General features: G+C 41.0%; 2 protein-coding genes across 3 annotated transcripts in view; one reads left to right on the top strand and one right to left on the bottom strand.

Moving 5' to 3' along the window:
• The window catches only part of LOC133849367 (broad-complex core protein isoforms 1/2/3/4/5-like), a 59,510-nt gene that overhangs the window by 30,515 nt on the left and 3,117 nt on the right, over positions 1-25,878 (bottom strand). Inside the window, 6 exon segments of the mRNA XM_062285405.1 lie at positions 3,790-3,840; positions 4,709-4,854; positions 4,939-5,269; positions 5,354-5,774; positions 5,840-6,028; positions 12,461-13,066. Of these exon segments, the coding sequence (XP_062141389.1) occupies positions 3,790-3,840; positions 4,709-4,854; positions 4,939-5,269; positions 5,354-5,774; positions 5,840-6,028; positions 12,461-12,646 (1,324 nt within the window). The 5' untranslated portion in view covers positions 12,647-13,066.
• LOC133849372 (uncharacterized) overlaps positions 16,643-25,878 on the top strand; it is a 95,696-nt gene continuing 86,460 nt past the window's right edge. The window contains exon 1 of one of the 2 annotated variants that reach the window (XM_062285413.1): positions 16,643-16,664. The gene's annotated coding sequence lies outside the window, so the exon portion shown is untranslated. The remainder of the gene's footprint in view (positions 16,665-25,878) is intronic. The other variant, XR_009895368.1, reaches the window with a different exon arrangement.

The following is a 25,878-nucleotide window of genomic DNA, read 5'->3' as shown; positions in this document are numbered from 1 at the left end:
ACTTTCAGCTATCGACAGTGGAAGAAGGGTTGTGGGTTGAGAGGGGGGTGGGTTGGTGTGCGCTGTATTTGTATTCGTAGTTCGCCAATACTAAGATCGAATATTTGCATGTGTGTGTGTGATCTCAATTCAAATCTCAATCTCACATAAATATGTGTTTCGACGTGGGGGGTCAACAGGGTCAGAGGTCAGAGAGGGTGGGGGGGTGGATACTTATATTAGATATCGGTATATATTAGACGTACGCTTACAATAGAGTTGTGTATGTGTGTGTGTGTGTGTGTGTGTGTTTACTTGTTGTTGTTGTTGCTGCCGATTAATTTGAGATGCGATTTCGCAGTTCTCGTTGAATCTTGAAGCCATATTCCGTTCGATTGTTTAAGAAACGAAAGCGGAAGCAGAAACGGTAAACGAAAACGAAATCGAAAAAATGACAAAACGGAAACAGAAGACGAAACTGAAGACAACAACATAAAAGAGAAATACGAATTTGAAGCAATTAAACAAAAAAACATATTTGCAATTTTTTTTTTTCTTTCATAATTGATAATTGATTTTTGTTTTTGGTTTTTTTGATTGAATTTGATTTGATTTGGGGGAATAATTTCAGTATTAGTTTGTTTTCAATGCAAATACATATACGTGAAGCTTTTCTTTTGCTTTTGCTGTTATGATAATTTTAGGGGATGTTTTTCTTTTTTGTTTTTTTTTTTGGTTTTGGTTTAGGGGGAGGGGTAAGGGTAAGGGGGGGTTTGGAGAATTGGTTACTTAGTTTTAGACACAAGCACGACGACGTACAAAGTAAATGAAAAATTCAATACATAATATGTATATAAGTATATATTCGATCGATCTTATAATGCGTTGCATTTTACACAAACACAAAAAAAAATTACACCAAATGATGGTATTCAAAAATTTACTTATTGTTCTTGTTATTGTAGCTGGATGTTGTTTGTTGTTTGTTGTCAAGTGTTGTGAAATGGATCAAAACCGAAAAATGAACTCAAGTAATGAAGAAACTTTGTGGCAAACGAGGTAAGTGGCAAGTTGCACTTTGAAATCAAATCGAGAAACAAACAGACAAACAATAAGATTAGCTTAATTAATAGTTAATGGGAACAAAAACACAAAAACATAAACATAAACACATATTATGTTAATGCTAGAAATCGAAAGCACTTCAATTCGATTTGTCTATGAGTGTGTGTGTGTGTGTAAGTGGTGCGTATGTGTGTGTGTGTGTAAGGTGGAGTTGTTTGGATTAAATACGAATACAAAATTAGCACACAAATAAAACGAAACGTAACGCAAAGAAACTAAAACTAAAACTAACGAATGCGAATACGAATACGAGAAATGGTAAATGACAAAAAAAAAAAATAACACTCAAACGAAGTATGCGGAAAATGTAAATTGTCCTCCTGAAGTGTTGTAGATACAATTTCGTATCTAATTCTGATTGTCTGGTATTTTTTTGGTATTATTTATTTCATAGAAAGCTTGCTGTCCATTTCCAATCTGGTATTTTTCAGTATTTTTGGTACTATTTGCTCATAGAAAGCTTGCTATTAATTTCGTGTCTGATTCTAATTGTCTGGTATTTTTCAGTATTATTTTGGTACTATTTTCTCATAGAAAGCTTGTCTGGTATTTTTGTAGTATTTGTTTGGTTTTATTTCCTCATCGAAAGCTTGCTATAAATTTCGTATCTGATTCTAATTCGGATTGTCTAGTATTTTTAAAAGTATTTTTTAGTATTATTTTGGTATATCATTTAAGGATTTTGTGTATGAGCGGGAAAGCGAAATATTTGTATGTTGTGAGTGTGTGTGTGTGTGTGTGGGATAGAGAGAGAGTGAGTGATAGAGCAATAGAGGGAGACAGAGATAGAGAGAGCGAGAGCGAGCGAGCGAGCGAGAATCGAATGTGGCATTATGACGTAGTAGAGTATAGATCGTTGATTCTGATTCTGATGCTGATTTAACGTGTGTGGAGGACATGAAGTAAGCCAAATGAACTCTCGAAGAACTAACTAACTAACGGAACACACTTCTTCTTCTTCTTAGACTTCTTCTTCTCGCATTTAGAAGCAAACGACAAGTACCAAGGAGCAAACACTGAACTCAACTCAACTCAACTCAACTTTGGTCTAATAATTTGGTTTATCCGCTCGCAGCAAGCTAATTATGTGGAGCTAATCTATGGCACGCAAGTGCGTTATGCGTTGCATGCCTCAGTGTTGTTGGGTGGCATGCCACAAAAGCCGCAAAGCTTTTACGAACTGGTTTTTAGTTGTACAACATACAAAACTCTTTGCATACTTTTAAGCGCGCGCGAACTTCTAGTGGCAAGTGGCAAGTGGCAAGTGGGGGGAGGTGGCATGTGGCATGTGGCAACAAATTGTTGCGTCCTAACCGCAGCATAACAGCCTCAATTAAAATGTACGCCACATATTCCAAAAAGCGTGATGCGGGGGCGAATTTTGCTAAACACTTTTGCGGCAAAGCTTGACACTTTTGTCACTCGTCAGAGTTTGTGCAGAGTTCATTAGTTACACACACACACACACACACTCACACACACACACACACACGCACGCTCTCTCTAGGGTTAAAGTTAAGAGTAGGGTCGAGGAGGGTTCAGTGTTTGTTGTTTAGCGCTTGCATTAATTGCTTGGATTTCAAATTTAACATTATCATCAACTTATTCGTTATCTTTGGCATCGATGATGCTCAGCTTGGCGGTTTTTCTGCTAACAGCTATTTCCTAAACTAGTTCTTCTTCTTCTTCTTCTTCTTCTTCTTCTTTTCGCGTGACGGAAATAAATGAAAACATTTACCATCGAAACAATCAAACAAGAAAGAAATTTTTGTACACTTTCGGTTAGATTAGAAGATGCAAACGAACGAACGAACGAAAAAAAAAAACAAAAAAACGAACGACAACGATTAAAATTGAAATTAACAGAAAGAAGAAAAAAAAAACCGACAAACTAATGAGCAATTAAATTAGATATTTGGGTTTAGTTGTCTGTTGACTTTTACGTGTTTATTATTTTTGCAATTCTAATGAGTCCACAACAAAGATGGCCCAGTGCACAAACTCACAAACTTGGTTCGGGATAAGTTAATACCAAAGTTAAGATACCAAAAAAAAAGTATCTCCGATTTATAGATATATGCAGAATGTGTTTCGACGGGGCGAACTTTGTGTGGCTTTTCTTTTTGTTACTTTTCAAATCAAACAGTATGACGGAAATAATCGATTGTGGCGCAATAAAAAAAAAAATAGGTAAAAAAGTAATCAAAATACGAGGTACGAGTAACAAACGAGGTACGAACGAGGTACGAGTTTTGTATTATTATTATTTTTATTCGTGTAGGTAAAATAAATCAAAAGTTAAATCAAATTGTAATCAACACACATATATATAGCCGATTTGTATATGCATGTACGCATTTATATGTAAAGTATGTTCTCAAGTAAAACAAATGATACAGACACATTTCTTCAACGTTCAAAATATATATTTTTGGAATTTCTTCTATTATTATTATATTTTTTTTTATTTCTTTCTTTTTTCTTTTTTTTTCTTTTTTGAGGGGGAAGTTTTCTCTTTTTCTTTTTGAAATTTACTCTCTGCTCTGTATGAGCATAAATATATTTTCTTTTCTTTTTTTTCTTTTCTTTTGTAATTGCATTTGATGTAAAAAATGTAATAATGAGCTTTTGAGCGCAAATAGAGCGAAACAATAGAGGTAAAAATATAGAAATGCTTGGACTCACCTTGTGGAGAGACAGCGAGTTCGCCAGATTGTTGCAATTGTGTGTTGAGACCTGGAAAAGGGAAGCGCAAGAAGTAGGAATATGAATATAGAATACTTTGGTGATATTTCCAACTCTTAAGTATACTGACAACAAAAACAGATCAAGTTCTACAATCACAAAGACTCGTCTTACAAATTGCGTTCTTTTAATGAAGATCACTTTAAGAAATAACTTCTTAAGATTAAGACCATTTGTCCAAATTTTGCAAGTAAATAACAATTTCATCTTTTGTTGATCTTGTAATAAGAAAGAGTCTTGAAACTAGAAGATTTTTTTCTTCTTATATTAAAAGAGTTTTCTAACATTCGGATTTTCATGCTCTAAACTGACTTTTTAGACCAAAATTCTTAGTACTAAGACCCAAATCTTGATTTTAGAACTATGTTAATTTTGCAGCTTTAAATGATAAAGTAATAAAAAGGTAGTAACAACAAAAACAATAAGATTTGATACATTTTCGATCTTAAAATAAGATTATTATTCTTATATTATTCTTCTTATTAATATGAACTAAGGTCTTATATTAAATGTTCTTTATTAGGATCTTTATGACCAAAATCTTTTGGTTTTTCACTCTCTTTAAGACCAAGATCGATTTAAGAACGTTTAAGTTGTAGTTATTTTGTGTGTTATTAAAGTAATAAAAAGGTAGTAAAAACGAAAAACAATAAGATTTGATACATTTTCGATCATATAATAAGATTTTTGATCTTGAAACTGAAAAATATTATTCTTCTTATTAATATGAACTAAGGTCTTTTATTAAATGTTCTTTATTAGGATCTTTATGACCAAAATCTTTTGGTTTTTCACTCTCTTTAAGACCAAGATCGATTTAAGAACGTTTAAGTTTCGGTTATTTTGTGTGTATACGCACCAAGCAAGGCTGAGTGATCGAGATTGCTTATGGGAAAGTTGAATGCGGCACCGGGAAACAGTTTGTTGTCAGCTGGCGACATAATGAATGGCGGTGGGGCATGGTGGGAGGTGAGATTGTCACCGATCTCATCATCGTTGCCAGAGCTGCGAGAAGAAGAGAGAAGAGAGAAGTTCAAGTTGATTTTCGATGATCAGGGATCAGGGATCAGGGATCGCAAAATATGTCACCTCAAGGAGCCTTTGCCGCCGTCGCCGCTGCTGGAGCGATTGGCGTCGTGTTCGCCAGTGGAGTCGTTGCTGTGCTCGTCGTTGGCATTCGGATTGTTGGCGTTGTTGTTGGAGCAGACGAGCTCCATTGGCTCCGACTTGACGTCATCGACGCCGCGGGCCAAAGGCGAAGGTGTTAGGCTGCCGAGTTTCTCGCTGATCGAGATGCCGTTCGAGTTTCCGTTTCCATTTCCGTTTCCGTTGTTGTTATTGTTGTTGTTGTTGTTGTTGTTGCCACCAGAGTTGCCATTGCCAGAGTTGCCCGAGTTGCCATTGCCAGTGGGTCCATTGCCTACGAATAGAAGAAGAATCGAATCAAATCAAATCGAATCGAATCAAATTGAATCACATTCCAAGTCTTCAATCTCTGACTTACGTTTCTCCTCCTTGAGCGGCGGTGTGTTGTTGTTGTTGTGGTGCTTGATGGTGCTAAAGTCCGCGGGGGTTAGCTGCGGCGATGCACTGCGCGGGGCATGCAACTGCAAGTCCGGGCTGTTGTTGTTGCTGCTGGGCAAACCGTTATCAGAGCTGCGCAACCGCTTCAGAGCCTGCGATGTCTCGTCTCCCGAAACGCTGCCGCGATGCAGCATCGCCATCCGCTTCAGCAGATGGTTGTTGATGTGCTGCGGCAGCTGTGGCGGCGGCGGTGGCGGTGACCCGGCCCCGCCCTGTCCCTGGCGGCTGCTGAACAGCGTGGCGCCTCCGTCATCGTGCAGCGCCCCATGATGTGGATGTGGATGTGAGTTTAACGGAGTGCGCACTCCGGCATTGGCCAGGTTCTGGATCTGTGCCAAATGCTACAAGGGAAGCAAAGGGAATTAGGAATCAGAGAGGGTGAGGGTGAAGGAAAGAAACTACTTACGCTGTGCGTGTCCTCGGCCTGTTGCTGTGTCAGTCCCGAGACGCGCAGCACCTCGGCGGTCTTCAAGAAGGACTGCAGCGACTTCTGGTGTACATTCACCTCGCCGTGGTAGATGAACTCCACCAGCGAGTGCAGGTCCATGAAATTCACATCTTGCAGCAGTATGACGGGATGTTTACAGGGTGTGCTCTGCAAAATGATTAAGTATACAATACATTAGTTTGGGAGTACTTCAATATAACGTCAGAACTGTCAACTGCTCTTAATACAAAGTTAGGTATGTATTTCAACCTATGCTTAAAATGGCTTACATATAAAGCAGCCATATTACCATATCATCTATTAAGTGTCATTTTCCTATATTATTCAACCTCTTCTGCATTCATTTCAACTTATGCTAAGCCAAGACATTGACTAATACTTTCAACCCACGCTTAGCAAAGACACAGATCAGTGAAATACATATACATATAAAGCCTAGAATATTATTTGTACTCTTAATGCCAACTAGACTGCATTATCATACAGGCTTCTATCTTTCAATTGAAATTTTGTATATTACCGAGCCTTAAGCGCATTTATTTCATCTTATGCTTAGCGAAGACACAGACCAATGCTTTCAGCCCATGCTTAGCGAAGAAACAGACCAATCCCCTATTATTATTTGTATAATTTAGTCACCTAGACTATTCTTATTGTCTATTACTAAACTTCAAGTGCAAAGTAGTAGCATCTCACATCTATTATCGTGTTTCTATCGCATTTATTTCAACCCTTGCTTAGCGAAGACACAGACCAATGCTTTCAGCCCATGCTTAGCGAAGAAACAGACCAACGCAATGCATAAATATGAATCTCCTATTATTATTTGAATTATATTTTTACCTAGACTGTTATTATTGTCTATTACTAAACTTCAAGTGCGAAGTAGTAGAAACTCACATCTATTATCGTGTTTCTATCGCATTTATTTCAACCCTTGCTTAGCGAAGACACGAACCAGTGCTTTTAGATGTATTTTGAAATGTGTTTCTTGAAATAAATTACAATTGAAAGCCAGTTTGCATTTATTTTCGACACTCTGATTCACTTCGTTCAAGTGTGCACTCTTTAGTCATGCTTTTAGCTTCTATTATCGAGTTCGAGTCGCTCTGCAGCTGACCTCCAACTCCAACTGCATCAACAGTCTCGCTTCCTTTCCAGTCTGTCCCTCTCTCTCTCTCTCTCTTTCCCTCTTTCTGATCGCCCGAATGTGTGAATATATATATGAAAGTGTGTACAGCACATAATGCTTACATATGTGTGTGTGTGTGTGTGTGCGTGTGTGTATCATTTATCAAGTGGCAAAGCCAACAAAGGGCGCGTTGTCTGCTGCCTAAAAATTGGGTCAAGTCTCGCTGTTTTTCTTTTTCTTTTCCTTGTTTTTTTGTTTTCCTTACTTTACTTTACATTTTGCTGTATTTATTTTTGTATTTTGCAGTTTTTTATTATTGTTTCGATTGTAGACATTGCAGCCTCCGTTCCGTTCCGTTTTGTTCCATTCCGTTTCGTTCCCTTCACTTCAGTTCAGTTCAGTTCACTTATCCCCCAGGGCGTCAATGTGTGTGGAATGTGACGGACAGACAGAGACGGACTGAGAGACGGAGAGACGAAGAGACATGCTTGTCTCCCTTTGCCTTATTTACTTTTATGCATTTATGCCTGTGTGCTTTTTCTGTGTAATCGCGCCATATGTGTGTGTGTGTGTGTGTGTGTGTGTGCCGCAGTTTGTGAAATCGAGGTCAAGACGACAGTGATCAAGTGATCGCCTCTGCAGCAACGAAACTTGATTTCCAGCAGAGCAGAGCGAGAGGAAGAGAGAGTGTGACAGAGAGAGAGAGAGAGAGAGAGAGAGGGAGGGAGGGATACACAAAAAAGGGTCTGCTGTTGTTAGCTTTCTCTTCTGTGCCGGATTCTGGCAAAAGAAAAATGCAAATGCGTAATTCTCTGGTGGTAAAAATAAAAAATCATAAACTGAATCAATTTGAAAAATACGCAAAGTGTATTCTTCTAGCATCAGAGTTTTCTAGCTAAGATTGATCTGAGGAACTGTCTCCATTTTACGATAAAATATATAAATTCGTTCAGTACTAACTACAGTATTTATTATTCCCGATCAGATGACGTGATCATATAAAAATTGTCAAAGTTATTCAAGAAATCCTTTTGCTTTCGCTGACAGTTTGGTATATTTTGCACACTATGATATTTTTTTGAATGTAGTACTATATCTATATAGCAAATATATAATTTGTTATATTTTTAGTATTATTGCGGTATATTAATTTGGTATATGTTAAAATTTATACCGCACTATTACCTGACATGGTTGGCAATTTGGTATATTCTACACTCTATGGTATATTTAGAATGTACTGCTACATACATAATATAGTAGTTGGTATACTTTTAGTATTTTTGCAGTATATTATTATGGTATATTTTTAAATTAATACCGCACTGTTGCAAAATCATTCTTGGTATATGTTTTTTTTTTCACGTGACAAATTTGGCAGAGAATTTCTGGAAATGCAAATTGCAAGACTTTGGCAAAGTGCTAAGGAGGCGTTGTCAGCAAAAGAAGAAGAATAACAGTTACAGTTACCGGTTACCAGTTACCAGTTACAGTTACCAGTTACGAGTGCATTCAAAATCTGTGTTGAATGGAGGCCAAAAGAAAAACACTTTATCCCCGCCCCAAAAATGGTCATTAGCTGCTTGCCACTTGCCACTTGCTGTATGTGTGTGTGTGTGTGTATATGTGTGTGGAGGACACTTTGCTGTTTTACACCTAATTAAAATAATGCGCTGCAGTTAATTAAATATTTATGCATAGGCACAAGGGGCAGAAACAAGATCAAGCGAAAAGCGAAGAGCGAAAAGCGAGTAGACAAAGTGTCGCGACCTAGGCGAGGATTGAGAGCAGACTCAGTGGACACTTGGTTGCATGTCCAACTGCCTTGTTGTTGTTGTCGTTGTTGTTGTTGTTGCATGTATTTCAAATTGAATTCACAAAACTTCTGCGCTGACTGTTGTATTGTTGCATCTGCCAACAAAGTTTTGTATACTCGCTCTCTCTCTCTCTCTCGCTTTCTCGTACTAATTTCTTGGTATATAATTATTTTAGCATTTTTTATGCCTCCTCCCCCCTTCCCGTTCTGTTTGTTGTGCCTGCCCGTCTTATTGTTGCAGTTGCAGTCGTTGCCTTTGCATTCTGTTGGCCTTTTTAACAAATTAAATGCCGACTTTCTGTTGTTCGCAATTTTGTTGAGCCTTCATTATCATAGAATCCCCCCTTCCACCCCTTCCACCCCTGAAAAGTTGTGCAATTTATTGGCTGGACAGCTTGTAAAGTGGGTGCAACTCAGAGTACGGGGACGGGGCGTATACGCAATGCACAATCGCAATGGGGGCAACCATTAGGAGCGACGATGGCACTAAATGGCCCAAAAGAAACGCAAAGTTGGCCCATTCTTGTGTCTCGCAAAGCAAAGCAAAGCAAAGCAAAGTTGATGCATTAAGTTAAGTTTGTGTTGCCGTGTTTTTGTCTGTTTTGCGTCTATAATTTACAACAAACGAACTTTTCTATCATGTTAACAAATCACGTCGAGAAAAATATTTACAACACACACACACACACACAGATAGGGAGAAAATAAAACTGAGAAGTTTGTAATTTATATAATTTCTGCTGCAATGGCAAAGCCAAGGAAAGAGAGGGGCAAAGGGGAAGCCCCCGGCCCCCACCTCAACCTCAACCTCAACTCCAACCACTAATCAATCCGCTAACCAAACTCAAACCCAAACCCAATCCCAATCCTCGAGCCTCGTTCGTCGTTCGTCGTCGCCAGTGACGCCAATGACAGCTCAAACAATGCAAATGGCAAAGTTTTTGGCAGCACGGAGAGCGAAGTGGGGAAAGAGGTTGCCGAGGGGGAGTGGGGAGTGGGGGAAAGTGCAGAGCGGGGAGCGGAGCAACTAAAAACCGCAATTGCGTGCAAATATTTTCAATGCAGTCACAAGTTTTGGCGGCCAGACGACGACGTCGTCGACTCCCATAATTTTAATGTCATAATAAAGAAAAAGGCAAAACAACAACAACAACAACAACAAGAGACTACAACAACGATTTGCTATATACAAATAAAATCAAAACGAAGACGCGACTAGCTAAAGTTCCCTTTGGCAACTTCACCTGACTAAAAGCAGCTCACGAAATTAGCATAAATAGTGCAAATAGAGAACACAACGAGCTCTACACTGAGAGAAACAACTAAGAAATTTCAAGTCGAATCGAGTCGAGTGTGCTCAACTGCGAGATACCTGCTACCCAGTGTGAATGGAAGTAAAATAGTGCGGTATTAATTTTGAAATATACCATATTTAAATACCGTAAAAATACTAAAAAAAATATACCTAAGGCTATATTTGGTACATGGTAATACATTCAAAATCTAATAATGAGGTGTTATTTTTGCAATATACCAAAAATACACCAACTGGTATACTTAATATACTGCAAAAGTACTGAAATACTGACACATAGCTTTTGGTATATGGATATGCTATTTTTCCTATAATATACCAAATTAATATACCGCACATATACTAAAGTCCATATTTGTGGTATATTAATATGTTAGTACATTCAAAAAATACCATTGAGTGCCAAATATACCAAATTGTAGGCAAACGTATTTCTTGCAAAACTTCCACAGTCTTAAAAGAACATTTTTGAAATAAGATTTTTTCTCTGTGTACATAAACTGAGCTCTAAGAATGAGGAGAAGAGTGTGGAAGGACGGTGGAGAGGGGAAGGGGGTATGACATTTGGGCCGCGTCCAGTCGCCGATTAGGCCAATTTAATCACACGTTAGTCAGAGAGTCTGAGTCCTGAGTCTGAGCTCGATTTTATTTGGTGCAAGTTCTGTTTTTGCCCCTCTTCTTTTCTTTCTCTTTCTCTTTCTACTTCTACTTCTCTGTTTTTTTTTGCGGCACTTGCAACATTTGGCGTGCTGTCTGCTTCTTCTTCATTGTGTGGCACAGAGTTTTGCTGCCATCGTGCGCAACTAAATAAATTAAAATGCAAACAGAACGCAATCGCAGCCCCGTCTCCCCGTCTCCCCTCTGTTTGCCCCTCTGCGTCTCCTATTCTCCTGTCGCATTTCTGCTGTAATATTTTAGCTAAAAGCACAAAAATAAGTATTTACTATTTACTATTTACCCCAAAACAACAACAGCTACAAAAAACTTTGCCTTAGCAGTTTACACCACAGTCAGAAGGAGAGAGAGAGAGAGACAGAAAGAAAGACACGAGACACAACACAATGTTGTTGCAAGTTGCCAGTTGCCAGTTGCCAGAGTTGCAACAACAATAAGTTTTGCCAGTCACAGAAAAAACTTGCCACTTTCTGCAACTGGAAACATTCGCAGTGTGTTTTGCGATTGCATGTAGATTTTATTTTATTAATTAGGCTGCCATTAAATTTGTGCCGCAAAGCGAGCGAACAGTGCCTGACAGCAGTATTCGCCTTCGTCCTTTGATGCATGTGTGTGTATGTGTGTGTGTGTGTGTGTGTGTGTGGAATGGGGTCACAATCCAGACCCACGCTGCGTATGCGTAATGTGCAGCTGAAGCACATGTGTCGATCTCTTTTGCTTAAACTAGGTCACACAGCGTAAAAGAGAGGAAGTGGAAGTGGAAGAGAAAAAGGGAGAGAAGCTGCTAAAATTGGATTGCTGCAAATGCAGTGCTGCCGGTTTAGCTACTTTTCGGCTAGATTTGATATTTGAATGATCTATATATGTACATATAATCTATTATATTTTTGGGAGAGAATCTGCTAAAATTGGATTTAAGTTTTGCCGGTTTAGCTGTTTTTCCGCTAGACTTGAAGTTTCATAATGTGAAATGATATGACATCACTTTAAACGATCAATTTGTGAGGTTCTAACACAAACTTAATTTAGTATTTTCTTATACTGAAAATGTTATAATTATAGGCTGACAAATCGATATGAGGACAACTAAAGCATCTTAAAAGTTTTCGAAATTTGCTTGAATAACCTAAATAATAATGGAAAAGTTAAATATAAATATTTAATGCTAGAATATTTGTATAATGTTTTCATAATGATGGAATACATTTAAATTTTGTAAAAAATTTTCCATTATTATTTATAATACTACTATACTATAATAATGGAAATTCGATTATTGTATTATTCAAAAAATATGCCATTTTTTCTGAAATAGAAATATAATAATGATATATGAGCTGAAGTATTTTAAAAATATTTTAACTTGTTTCCAAATTGTGTAAATGGCTTAGAAAAAGTGAAATATATTTCAGCTTTTTGATGATTGTTAAAATATTTAAAAAATATTCCACTTTTTTGGAAATATAATAAAGTAATTTAAAGTAATTTAAAAGTATTCTAGCTTGTTTGTCAAAAATATATTTCAGCCTTTGAATGTCATCACTGTTTCTAGGCTGGGCAGTTCCCTCCCCCCTCTCTGCACAGAGAAACGAGTTTCGGGATTGGGATCGGGATAAGGATCGGGATTTAGATTGCACTCACCTTGAGCAGATCGCGGAAGTAGGGACTGCAGGCGGAGAGGACCACGCGATGGGCCTTTATGCTGCGCCCCTCGCAGGCGAGCGTCACATCGACGAAGTCCTCGTCGTCGCGAAGGTTCTCGAATGCTGAGGTGATGCTGCTCTGGTAGTTGTTCCATCTCAAGCAGAAATGTTGTGTCTCGTCCATATTGCTTTGTTCCTCTTCTTCTTCGTGTCTCTCTGTAGTTGTTGTTGTTGCTGATGTTGTTTGCTGCCGAGCGTTGTTAGCGTTGTCGTAGTCGAAGCTCTGGATGTAGTTGTTGCTGTAGTTGTTGCTGTTGTTGTTGTTGTCGTCCTCGACCGTCGAAACAACGCTGGCTTTCTTTGTGGTCACCTTTTTGCGTATTTTGGCGGCTTTTATTGCACCAAAGGAAGAATTGAGCTCGCTCTTCTTCCTCCTCCTTCTTCTCCTCTTTCTTCTGTTGCTTCTGTTGCTTTTGTGCTTGTGCACGCACAAAGACACGCGCTCTGCTTGTCTTCTCCTTTTCCCTTATTCTTCTTATGCCTATTCTTCTTCTTCTTGGCTTATTGACTGTTCAGTTTTGACTATGTTTTATTAATTAATTAACTGCAATGAGAGCGAAGTAAGTTCAAATGTTTATTAAATTATCGATAAAAGAGAAGTTGCTGAAAATATAGTTTATTTTTGATTTATGTAATATCTTAATATATCGATTAATTTTCGATAAGTACAATCGCTAATCAAATGCAAAAAAACAACATAAATTAAGTAATCGATTAGTTATCGATAACCACAGGAGTGTTCAGCTACAATAGTGCCGTCCTGCTCTTGCTTCAAGCACGCTTACGAACTCATACAGATGTAGCTTTCCCCGCTCCCTCCCCTCTGTATATGAATTCGATGTCTTGTGCTGCGATTGCTGAAAATCGCAAAGTTCGTCAACATCGCAAACATCGCAGAATGTTCGAAAATTGTTAACAAATGCACTTTAAAATGTCAACTACGGCGACAATTTCTATGTCACACACACACAGACACACACACACACACTAGGCTAGAACTAGAAGTTGAAGTAGAAGTTAAAGTTGAATTGGGAATGGGAATGAGCATAAAACAGAAAACAAAAAACAGAAAACAATGCAAAATGAAACGAGTACAATTAATTTGTATGTTTTTTTTTGTATTCATTTTGTAGCGAGTGCATACTGTGAATTGGGAATCGTAACAAAAAGCAAAGTGAAAACAGCAAACGCATCGCAAATAAATAAAACACTTGTAGTGCACAAATTTCGCTTGTGCTTTTTGTTTTTGCGTGTGTGCTTACGGGGAGGGGGGCGAGGGGGAGCTTTCTTTGTTTGTGCGCTTTGCCATGCTTGGCATTGTCTTTGTCTATGTCTTTGCTGTCTTTGCTTTGGCTTTGTCTTTGCCTGTGCTTTGTCAACATTTGCAATTGCTGTAGTTGTTGTTGTTGCTGTCTGTGGCTGTTGCTGGTATTCGGGTCGCAGATCCGAGCAAACACGAGCATGCAGCTGGATCATAGCTTCGTAACTTTCCCCCCCTCCCTCTCTCGCAGCAACAATTGTCCTTCTACTCGAAGCAATGCTTGCACACACTCTCGCTCTTGCTCTCGCTTCTGACTCTCCCAATCCCAATCCCTATCACACTCACTCTCGCTCTCTAGCTGTGTTGCGTGAGAGTGCGCGATAGACGAATACAATCAGAGCTTTGCGCACACCATCAACACCAATACTAGCACACACACACACATGTATGCGCGTCTCGCTCAGTTGGCTGGCGTTGACATTGAAAGTGAAAACTATCAGATAAGTGTGTGCGAATGCGAACGCTGCATTCTGTGTGTTCGCCTCGCCTCGCCTCGCAGCGCGTCGCGTCGCGGCTGTGATAAAAATAACCAAGCAACGTCTATCGCGTCTATGCACACACATACATAGAAACATTTGCATACTATATGCATACACACGCTTACCTTGAGGGTGTGTGGGTGCCCAATGCGTTCGTTGGTTAGCTTAGCATTCTACTTGCTAATTATTTGCATACGTCACACGTATGAGCATTTCGATGCAAATGTGTGTGTGAGTAAATCTCTCTAATAGTTCATTACGGTTCTTTCTCTTTCTGTTGTTGTTGCTATTGTTAATTATGATGAGTATTCACAGTCTGCAATTGTCGAATAAACATTTCGCGTTCTTCTTCTCTCTTCTTTCTTCTCTGTTATTGTTGATGTTGTCGCCGCTGTATTATTATTGTTGTTGAGGTGTCGTTGTTGTTGAGGTGTTGTTGCTTTTTGGCTTTTGAGTGATGAGGTAGAAATTGGTTGGCGTATACGTAATATGGTAATTTAAGAAATTCTATTCGCTTGGGATTTGAGATCTTGGCTTAGATGTTAAATGCAAATCACATTGGCACACAACGAAAACAATCAAAATAATGCAAAAAAAAGTAAAAAGAAAAGAACACACACACACACACACGCACGCACGCACACTAATCAATTACCGAACCGAACCGAACCGAAGCGAACCGAACCGAAAGACCGACCGAAGATGCACTTAAAACTATTTGACTACATATGTATATGTGTGTATTTGTATTTGTATTTGAATTTGTGTCTGTATGTGTTTCACTGTCTGTGTTAATGCATTGCGACACTTGTGGATCGTAGGATTAATCCTTTGAATGCGAGTACCGGGTATTTGCACGTTGAGCACGTCGTTTAGAACGCAGCAGCAGCAATCTGCGGCCAAAGCAGCGTGTTGGATTTTTGTGTTGCGTTTGATGATTGCAAGCGTAGAAACTCAACTGAATTCGTGCTAAAGAAGAAGAGAGTGCTTGACTGCCTAAGGCAGCAGCAACAGCAGCAGCAGCAACAGCGGCAGCAGCGACTGCGGCAGCGACTGCGACGGCAGCGATAGCACAGCACACAAAAAAGCGCATTGGGCAGCAGCGTCAGAGAGAGAGCGAGAGAGAGAGAGAGAGAGGGGAGGGACAGTTGAAAGCACACACAAAACACACAAAACTATTTAACGAAATTTTGGCAACAGCCTGCGTATGTGTGTGTAAGAGAGAGCGAACGAGAGAAGCGTGCGCACGCTCTGTTGCTGTCCCCATCTCCTTCTCCTTCTCCATCTCCTTCTGCTTCGCTATCTCGATCCCTAGGATCATCAGGTAGACAGACAAGGACAGCAAGAATGCATATGTGTGTGTGTGTGTGTGTGTGTGTGGGAGCACAGTGAATTGAACCTGAACTCGAGTATTAGAATGTGTGCTTTCAATTCTCACACACAAACACACACACACACACACATTGAGAGCAGAGCTGCAGGCAGCGACGCACTCACACAAACAGTGCCAAAATAAAGTTTCGGCAGTCCAGAATTCAATTTGCGACTCTCGATCTCTCGCTCTCTTTTCGACTGCCTCTTGCGTTCTCGCTACATCCCTCTTTCTCCCTCTCTCTCGCTTGCGTATATTATAACATCCAAGTAGCTTTGACTTTTGTGCATAGAACAAAACTTCGTTGCGGTCGACGACGCAGCCAATGCGCTAACGCTAACACCGACGCCGATGTCGATGTCGACGTCGACGTCGCTAGCGGCAGCGTCGCCAAAACTGACGCTGACTAATAACGACGCTGACAAAATGGATAGACAGAGCGATACATACATATACAAAAAAAAACACTAAAAAAAAACAAATAATAATACACACAAAATAATAGCAGAAATTCAAAGTTATATGTAATTTGTAGTATATGTATGTAATTTGTGTGTTTGTGTGTTTCTTGTGCATTTACTTTCATCCTCTTCTTTTCGTGGATCGCATCTAATTACCCCACATGACGAAAAAGTTCCAAGTTCCAACTAGCTGCAGCTAGCGCCGCCGCTACCCGCCGACAGGTGTCGCCTTGCAATTGCATCCGCAAATTCATTTGAATTTGAAGAGGCGGCGACTCCCAGTGGGAAAATCTCAAGTTTCTAATGGCGAGTGGGGAGTGGAGAGTGTGGGGAGGCGTGTGAACTGACGCCTAGCAGCTGGTCATGCGAAATTATAGAATATCGGCATAATATGATATATATCCATATAAGATTTCAACGTGAACTAAACTGCAACTCAGCACTTTTGCACCAACTAGATTCCAATTGGAATTCAAATTGGAGTTGGAGTTTGGCAGTGTGGACTGCAAGTAAGTGGAATCTATTATATGAATGAATATGCGTGTGTGTGAGTATGTGTGTGAGTGTGTGTGCTTTCGTTACTTTCGTTGAGTTTGAATTTTGTTTGGTTTGATTCTTGTTGTTGCTATTTCGTTTTATTTCGGTTCGAAATTTGTATTTGTATTTTGTTGTTGCTTTATTTTCATTTTTGTGTGATTTCTGATTTCTGATGTGGCTGTTGTTGTTTTTTTTTTGTGTTGTGCACAAAAACAAATGAAATAAAAGATCTTCGCTCGCATTCGCAATTCGTAGTGTTTACGAACTTTCAAGGCTAAATACTACATTTTTTTGCGCTGTATTTGTTGCTGTTTCTGTTGTTGTTGTTGTCGTATTATTATTAAATTTTTGTTTGGCGCATTTCGCCGCACTCTCTCTCTCCCGCTCCCACACCCGCACCGTCGCCTTCGCCCTCACACTGCGAAGAAGAGAGAGAGCAAGCACCGCTATTTTGCCGTCGTCGTTGTTGTTGTTGTCGTTGTTTCGCTGCCGCAGTCGCTGCCGCTGCCCGCAGTCGCTGCTCTGGCGAGCAGCTTTTAAAATAGTTCTAGAAAAAGTGTTTTCTCTGCGCGCCGCTTTTTGGCGTTGCAGTTTTTTTTTCCCTCTTTTTGCACAATTTTGTTTGCAGCACGCATGTGTGTGTGTGTGAGTGTGTGTGTGAGAATCGAATAAAGCAATTATTTGGTTGACTGAGCTGTTGCTTAAATATAACAACAACAGCAACAGCAACAGCAGCAAGAAGAATAGCGAAAAAAAGAAAGGAACAACAACAAGTGAGAGATTAGATAGACAAGTAGTTTGTTCAGTTGAACACCGAAACTACTTTTTATTTTAATGCGAATAACTGTACAACATTCGATTGAGCAGAAATGGCATCATGGGATTATTCCACACACACACACACACACACACACACATAGACGCGCATTTGAATATTTGTAGTTTGCGATTTATGTGCTTTTGTTTTTTGTTTGTTTCTTTTCCATAGAAATATGCATATGTATGTAGATATATATTTTTGATGTGTGAATGAAAGTTGAATCAGAGCGAGATAGCATAAAGAGGGTAGGGTAACTGTTAGTCGGCTACTACGTCTAGCATTGCAATTCCATCTGCTCTTTTTTTTTTTTTTTTTTTTTTTTTTTTGGTGTGCTGCCTTTTCTGCTGCTTCGCTTCGCCTGCTCGCCATGTGTTTGCTATTTTCAAGGTTAACTTTAACTGCGTTAGTTGGCTACACACATACGCACACATGTGCAAATAAAGCGGCAAGTCTCTTTTAGTTCTCTATCAGTTGGTGCGCTTAGCAACGCCAATTTCACTTCGTGCAGATAAGTAGCGCAAAGAGGGAGATGGGAAAGAGAGTGGAGAGGGGGGGGAGGGGGAGACAGACCACACTTGTGTGCACAGAGCATTCATTGAACAAGGTCAGTCCCACCCACTCACACATGGCCACTTGTTGCCTAGGAGTAAAGCGAGACAGACAGAGCGAGAGAGAGAGAGAGACAGCGACCATGGCACACTGGAGCTTACACCTCACACACATTCAACCATCTCCTCTACACACACACACACACACGCCCCATTCACATAATGCCGGTCAAATGTAAAATCTAACGTCCGCACACAAACACACACACACACACAGGCACAGCAATGATAGCGAAAGTTTTATGTAAAAACTAGAACGAGAGACGACGACGACGACGATGGCGATGATGACGACTACGACTACGACAACGGTACAAACGACGACGATGATGGCGATGACGACGATGACGATGACGATGACGAGGCGATGATGACGACGACGACGACGACGACGCCGACCATTACAACAAAAACAGAAAAGGGGGAGTGGGCAACATGCAAACATACATACATACATACACATGTAAGCTTGTGTGTTTAGTTTAGTGCGAATTGCGAGTGCAAGAGAGTGTATATGTATGTGTGTGTGGGCTAGACAAAAGCTAGACAGATGCCGGCATGAGTTTAAGTGGAAAAGGGGAGAGTGCAAATGTGCGAATGTGAGTGGAAGTGGAAGAGGGAGAGGGAGAGGGAAAGCGAAGGCACAAGCATGGCCAGCACATAACATGAAATTGCAGCTGCAACTGCCACTTGGGGCATGACGCTTGTTGCACGTGCAAACACAGTTACGCGCGTAGCGTGTGTGTGTATGTGTGTTTGTGTGTAATGTGGGCATGGGAGTGTGAACCATATCAGAGTGTTAATTAGCCCATTAGACTAATTAAATATAATTAAGTGTCGGCTCTCGTTCTCGTTCTGATTCTCATTCTCCTTCTCGCTCTTGCCATGAGAAGCCGCAAACTATCTACAAACTCACACACACACACGCACACACATAGAATGTGTGTTGCGGGAGGGAAAGCGACGCTCCGATAGCCAAAGCAGCAACAACAACGACAACAACAACAACAACGACGACGACGACGACGACATGCAAACAATTCAAAACAAAACCCAATTTTTCAACTCGTAAACTGAGTCCAAGTTCAAGGTCTCAGCGTTCAACGTCTGCCGTCTCTGTTTCTTCTCTCACCTCCCCCCTCCCCTCTAACCATTCTACTTGGTTATCGTAGCAGTCATAGAGCCAGTGTGTATGTGTATTTGTGTGTCTGAGCGCGCAAAGAAAGAGAGAGAGAGAGAGAGATAGAAGGAGAGACGTCCAATGCGCATTAGAATGAAGAAAAAGCTCGCCACGCTATTGTTGTGAGAGAGCGAGAGAACGATGGCGTGTGAGCGCGTGGCGTTCGACAAACACTTTCAAACAGGCAGCGCAGCAGAGCAGCGCAGCGCAGAAATAGCGCGAGGCGCAGGCGCAGACGTCGACGCAGACGTCGCAAACACAGACAGAGCGACAGAGCAAGTTCCCTAACGTCTGCACGTTTGTCGTTGATTTTTTTTGTTGTCTTTTGTTGTCTATCGGCCAGGCAGTCTGTCTCTGTGTGTGTGTGTGTGTGTGTGTGTGTGTGTGTGTGTGTATAGACAGCACCACGCAAAGAATTAGAATTGGCAACTGGATGCCTGGATGAGCTCAGACTGTTCTTCTATGAGCTTGGAGACTGGAGAGTGTGGTGTGGGATGGCGATGGGGGGGAAGGGAGAGTTGTGCTGGACTCTTGAGACACAGCAAATAAAAGACAACTGCAACTGTCTGTCCAGCACACACACACACACACAGACACATGTCTATTCCTGAGACGAGACTTCGACTTCGTCTTCGCTTCGTCTTCCTCTTCCTCTTCCTGCGCTTGCTGCTTACTTTTTGTCTACGCTTCAATTTCTTTTCTTATCTTTTTTTTGGTTTTGTGTATAGCTTGTTGTTGCTTCACGATTATTATTTTAAGGCCTGTGTCTTTGTCGTCGTTTCGTTTTTGCTTTTGTTTTGCTTTATTTGTGATTATTGTGTTATTGTTGTCGCTATTTCGCTCACTCGCTCACATTTAACGCTGACAAAGTTGATTTCTATTGTTGGTGCGCTGCGACTGCGCCGTCGACATCAACTTGCATACATATGTATGCACATACATACATACATACATACGTACGTACGTACGTATGCACGTTTGTGCTTGTTGTTGCTGTTGTCTCTTCAGTATTTTCGCTAATTTGACCTTCACCTTAACCTAGTCATCGTCTGTCGGACATTCGGTCGTTTACCTCTCCCATTGCCAATAGCGTGCCAAAGTCGAAAAGAACTCAATCACACTACGCGCTCATCGTTAGTTGCTCCCCTCTCTGTCTGTGTGTGTGTGTGTGTGTCTGTGTGTTCGTGCTGAGAGAGCGCACATCTGCTCTCTTTTGCTAACATACCATTCCCATACACACACAATCGTCTGACTCAAGCTAATGATCATCGCACAATATTCAACTATTGCTAGTGTGCTGCAGTTAATGATCATCAACTCCCACTATCGTTAGTGCATGATCATCATGCAAGCTGTTTGGAGCAAACTTTCGCTCAAAAGCTCTAGTGCTGCTCTCTCGCGACTGCTCAACTAGTTTTTTGTAGTTTGTGCTCGTATCTATTTGAGTGCTTTCGTTTTTGCTATGACTTTGGCTGCCTTATCTAGCAATGTAAGTTTTGCCATTTGAGTTGAATTGCCGCCGTGTCTCTTCTCGCCTCGTCTCTTGAGCGCAATTTCGTAGTTGTAGTTTTCGTGCTAGAGAGCTTCATAGATCGAGTCGCGCATTTTCCAGCGTCGTTTTTAGTTGAGAGTGCGACGCGTTTGGCTTTGGTTGTCGTTAGTTTTGTTCGAATAGTTTCGCATTAATATTTTTTTCTATTTTTTTATTTTATTACATGCAAATGCATGTTCGCGCGGGCGTGTGTGTAAGTGTAAGTGTCTGTGAGTGTTAGTGTTAGTGTTAATGGTTGTGTGTATGTGTGTAACACAATGCATTTAAATATGGGAAGTGGAAGTGTGTGATTTGTGCGCGGCAATTTTCGCTGTCGTCGTCGTCGTCGTCATCATCGCCGTCGTCAACGTCGTTAGGGCTTTGAACTCGCGACGTTCCGTCTACCCGTTCAACGGCTCGTTGTCGTCAGACGCATCGAAGCATCAGACGCCTACCCCTCTTCACACCGCGCCGCCACGCCCCGCCCCTATGTGTTCTACTGAAAAATGTAACAACAACAACAACAGCAACAACAATATGCTGCCTTATTATCTTGTGTCCCGCTCCCGCCTGATAAGCGACTTTGGCAATCAGTTATTGGCCCGACGAGCCGTGTGGAGCTCTAATGAGCATTGAACTGCAAATTACACAAGCGTGCGAAAGTGTGAATGGGACAGCAAGAGAGAGAGAGAGAGGTAAGCTAACTTCACTTTACTACTAAATTGCATGAATTGCTCTAGGTAAATGAAGGACTGTGAAGAGTGTGTGGATTGTGTGGATTGTGGACTGTACGCTAATCCGCTGACACAGCGCAACAACACTCTTTTTTGCAGTTAGGCCTTAGTTAATTTAACGAAAAAACGCAAGAAGGCAACTTTCAAAAGTAATGCAAAGCTGGCGAAATTTCTTGTCGACGAAAAAACACAAATTGCATACAAATAAAATTGCAAAAAAAGCAGCTACACATGTACACACACACACACTCTATAGATATATACGTACAATACGCAAACACAAATTGCTTGCATGAACAAAAGCCTACAACGCAATGCCTTGCAGAAAGTAAACGGCGCAGCAACAACAACAACCACACAAAGCTCTCCCTCTCTCGCTGCGCTCGCGCATGCATGTGTATGGATGTTTGTGTGTGCGCAATGGGACGAGAGCAAAAGCTAAAACAAAAGTTAGGTGCGCATTACGTTTGCAATCTCTCTCTCTCTCTTTCTGCTTTGCGCGCGCGGCTGCCTTGACAATTCTATATGTAGTTTTATGAACACATATGTATGTATACACATGCAGGCTTTAATTCGTATTACATGTCATTTGCTTGTTTGCTATGCAATTGACATGCGGACTGCAATTGGGTGAAGTATGAAAGATGTCCATATACATATATTGTATATACATATGTATATATATTTGTATGTATGTACATATGTATATTAATTTGTGTTTGCTCGATGCACAAATAAGCAAACTTCTACTTTGCAGCAAGATTGTATTCAATTGACACACATACATACATACGAATACTTTTGACACTTGCATATCTATGTATGTGTGTGTACAGTTGGAAAGTAGATCGTGGGAGTGCGCAAGGGGGGTGGAGACTTCTCTCTTTGCTCCTGCATTCCCATTGTTGTTGCTCGTGTGCATTCGCAGCTGCATTTGTGTTGGTGAGCAACCTTTTTCGTTGTTGTTGCTTGAGCTTTGTGCGTTGTCGTCGTCGTCGTCGTCGTTGATTATTTGCACACACTCGCATTGACATGTGCATGCGAGTGTGTGTGTGTGTGTATGTGTGTGTATTAGCATTTCTCATCAGAAGCAGCTCGACGCAGCTGCGCTGCCACTGCGCTGCGCTTCTGCTGTCGCTGCTGCTGCCGGCGAGGTGAAGAAACTTTTTGGGTTTAATAACATTGCACAAGGTTATTAGATAAAAATGTGTTGAGCAAAAATATGCGAACAGCGTAGCGCAACTCACTCTCCCGCTCTCTCTGTGTTACTCTCCCTTCCAGCAGTGGGAAATTGAAATGAATCGGCTCGGCTCGGTTCGGCTCGCGAGTTACGAACGCACTTCGGCTCGGCGATCGGCTTCGTGTGTGCAATGTGTGTTAGTGCTAGTTATGGTGTAGTGAGAGAGGGGGAAGAAGGGGAGCATGGAACGCAACGCAACTGTTACTATGACCGGTTCTTGGTCTCCCCCCATTCGCTTCGCCCCTCCCCTCACTGCTTTGCCTTGCTTTGCTATTGCTAATATGTATGCAAATACATATGTATGCATGTGTGTGTGTGTAGCTCAGGTTAACTGCCATGTGACTTATTATTAGCTCTCGACTCTTTGGATTTTTGGGCTGGTTTCTGAAGCTGATTTCCAAAAACATTGCATTGTGGGCGGCAGCGCCGAGTGGAGAAGAAGAAGAGGAGAAGGAGAATCACAAGAGGAGGGGGAAAGGGGTTGCGATAACAACGCTGCTAGCAATGTCAATGCATTGTCGAGTGGAGGCGATCGGGTTCAATGCTCATTTGATTTGCGCATTCTTTTTTGTGTGTATGTTTCTTTCTCGTTCTCGTTCTCGTTCTGGTTCTCGTCGTGGTATTTTTAGTACTTTCTACTGCCCCCTCTTGCCACTGCCCGCCCCTTGCTCTCTCTCTCGCACTCACTCACTCACTCCAACTCATTTGCATTTCCTAGTGAGGTAAACGTATATATTACGTATACGCCACATGGTCTTCGTTTACCGTTACTCAGATCAAATTACCAGACACAACTGGCTACTGATTGGATAGGCAGACATTAAAACTTCAACGAAGACAAAGCACTGAAGAGTCCCCATGTAAGCTGAGAAACAGGCGAGAAGAGACTTGGCCCAGACTAGAATAAGGGGAAGACGAAGAGAAAGAGAGGGGTTGGGGGAGGAACACAGCGTGAGCTATGCACATGACACCAATGACCAACTGACTGACTGACTGACTGAAGCGAAGATTGCGAATAATAATAATAACGAGAAGAAGACCGCAAAAAGAGGTAAGAAAAAGAAGAAGACAAGAGAAGAGGTAATAAGAAACACAAATGCAATCTTCTCTCGATTTTCTCTCATCAAGTTGAGTCGAGTTATCTTGGTCTGTTCACTCTGCTTATCTCGCCAATGGAAATGGAAGAGCCTCTAGTTTGTTGCTGCATTTAGTTGCAACTTCCACTTTACCCCCCTTCCCTGTGGCCTTGCATTTGCCGTAAGCGTTTCCGAGAATTGAACTCGCGACAAGCTCAAGTCTCGTGCTCCTCCTCCTCCCCCGCACCCTCTCCTTCCTTTGAAGACCCACGCACTTGTCTCCGTTTGTTGAATTCTCCGCAATTCTCCGCCGGCAGCCGAAAGTGGCCTTGGAACTGTTTGAATTGCCCCGTCATCGTCGTCAATGCACTTGGATTGTTCATGTGTCTGTGTATGTTCGTGTGTGTTTTTACAAGTGCGTAGAATTTGCCAGAACTCTTCTGTAGACAAACACACACTTACACACACATACTGCACATCGATCGAGCTATGACTGAGTCATCTGCATGCAGCTTGCAGTGTTGACACTAGTTCTTAAAGCAGACTCGCAAAAATAGCTAAAAGTCCACATCTTGTTAGCCTTTTTTTGGGAGAGAAATTACAATTTGTTGAAATTATAAATTTTAATTTTAGTTGAGTATACAAAATATTTGTTCAAGCTTTTTTTGATAATTTACATTTAAAATATATTATTGTTTTCTAATATTTTTATAGCTAGGTGAAAGTATTCACAGAGTTTTGAAAGACGTCTCACAAAAATAGCACAGAAATTACAATTTGTTGAAATTATAAGTTACAATTTTATTTTGAGACTACAAAATATTTTCTCAAGCTTCTGGATAAGGGAGTTATTTTGAAAATATATTTAAAAGTTTTTTTGTCTTTTAATATTTTATAGCTAGATGGAAGTTTACTTTCACATCCGAAAAAAGGTTTTTTTTTTGTTTAAGACATTGCAAAAAAAGGCTAAAAATGCATATAATTTTAGCTTTTTTTGCCCTATGGAAGTGAAGTTCCTTTCAGTTCTTCATAAGCAACTCCAATTCTGTTGCTGTCTGTTGCTTGCCCCGGTTGCCCCTTCAATTGAAGTTGATGTTAGTTTATTGTTATTTATTATTGTTTATTGTCGCTCAAGGCCAGCGGAAGTGTGTTGACTGCGTCTTCATTTTTTCTGTATTCTGCTTTTTTTTTTTGTGTGCCAAAAGGGTGGGCAGTTCTAATTATTCACGAATACACTCACAGTGCACTCACACTCGCACTTCGACCGAGTTCTGTCATTTTGATTAACTCTAAATAAAACAGCTCAATTTCGCCAGCTGCGCTGCGACTGCGCTGCGACGCAGAAGCCCTACGAAGAAGGTTTCCGTTGCTGTGACGGCTTCACTTTTACTGTTATATGTTCATTTTTTTTTTTTTGTGTTTTTTGTGTTGCCCACATCTTGTTTGCTTGTGCTTCTGCTTCTTGTTCGGTGTTCCTGGAAATCGCCTTTGCCCTCTTTCTGCTCTTTCTGCTGCTGTGCATATTGCGTTTGCTTTTGTTTTTGCGTTTGCTTTTGCGATTGCTTTTGCCTCTTGTAACTAAAACTACGCCAAGCGTAGACAGTGGAGCGAGCCAGATAGAGAGGGGGTAGAGGAGGAGAGACGGAGGCATAGACAGAAAAAAAACCATAACAATAACAGCAACAACAACAACAACAACAACAAGAAAGAAAACAAGTTGTGCGCGCCGTCAACCTTGAATGTCGGCCACTCGCACACATACGTCTCTCTCACACTCTCTGTATATCAGTGTATGTGTGTGTGTGTGTGCATATCGTCTGGTGCTGCGTCCACACTTTCTAGTGCCCTCTACGCAGTGCCAGAAGGAACAGCAGCCATTTGCCTAGCATCCACACAGAGCAAAGCATGAGAGAGTGAGAGAGGGAGAAGAGAAGAGAAGCAGAGTGAGCCCCAACAACACTGTCTGCGTGTGCATGTGTGTGTGTGTGAGTCGACTG

The sequence above is a fragment of the Drosophila sulfurigaster genome, chromosome X (assembly GCF_023558435.1).
Source record: "Drosophila sulfurigaster albostrigata strain 15112-1811.04 chromosome X, ASM2355843v2, whole genome shotgun sequence".
Lineage (NCBI taxonomy): Eukaryota > Metazoa > Arthropoda > Insecta > Diptera > Drosophilidae > Drosophila > Drosophila sulfurigaster.
This window is presented reverse-complemented; position numbering and strand designations above follow the sequence as displayed.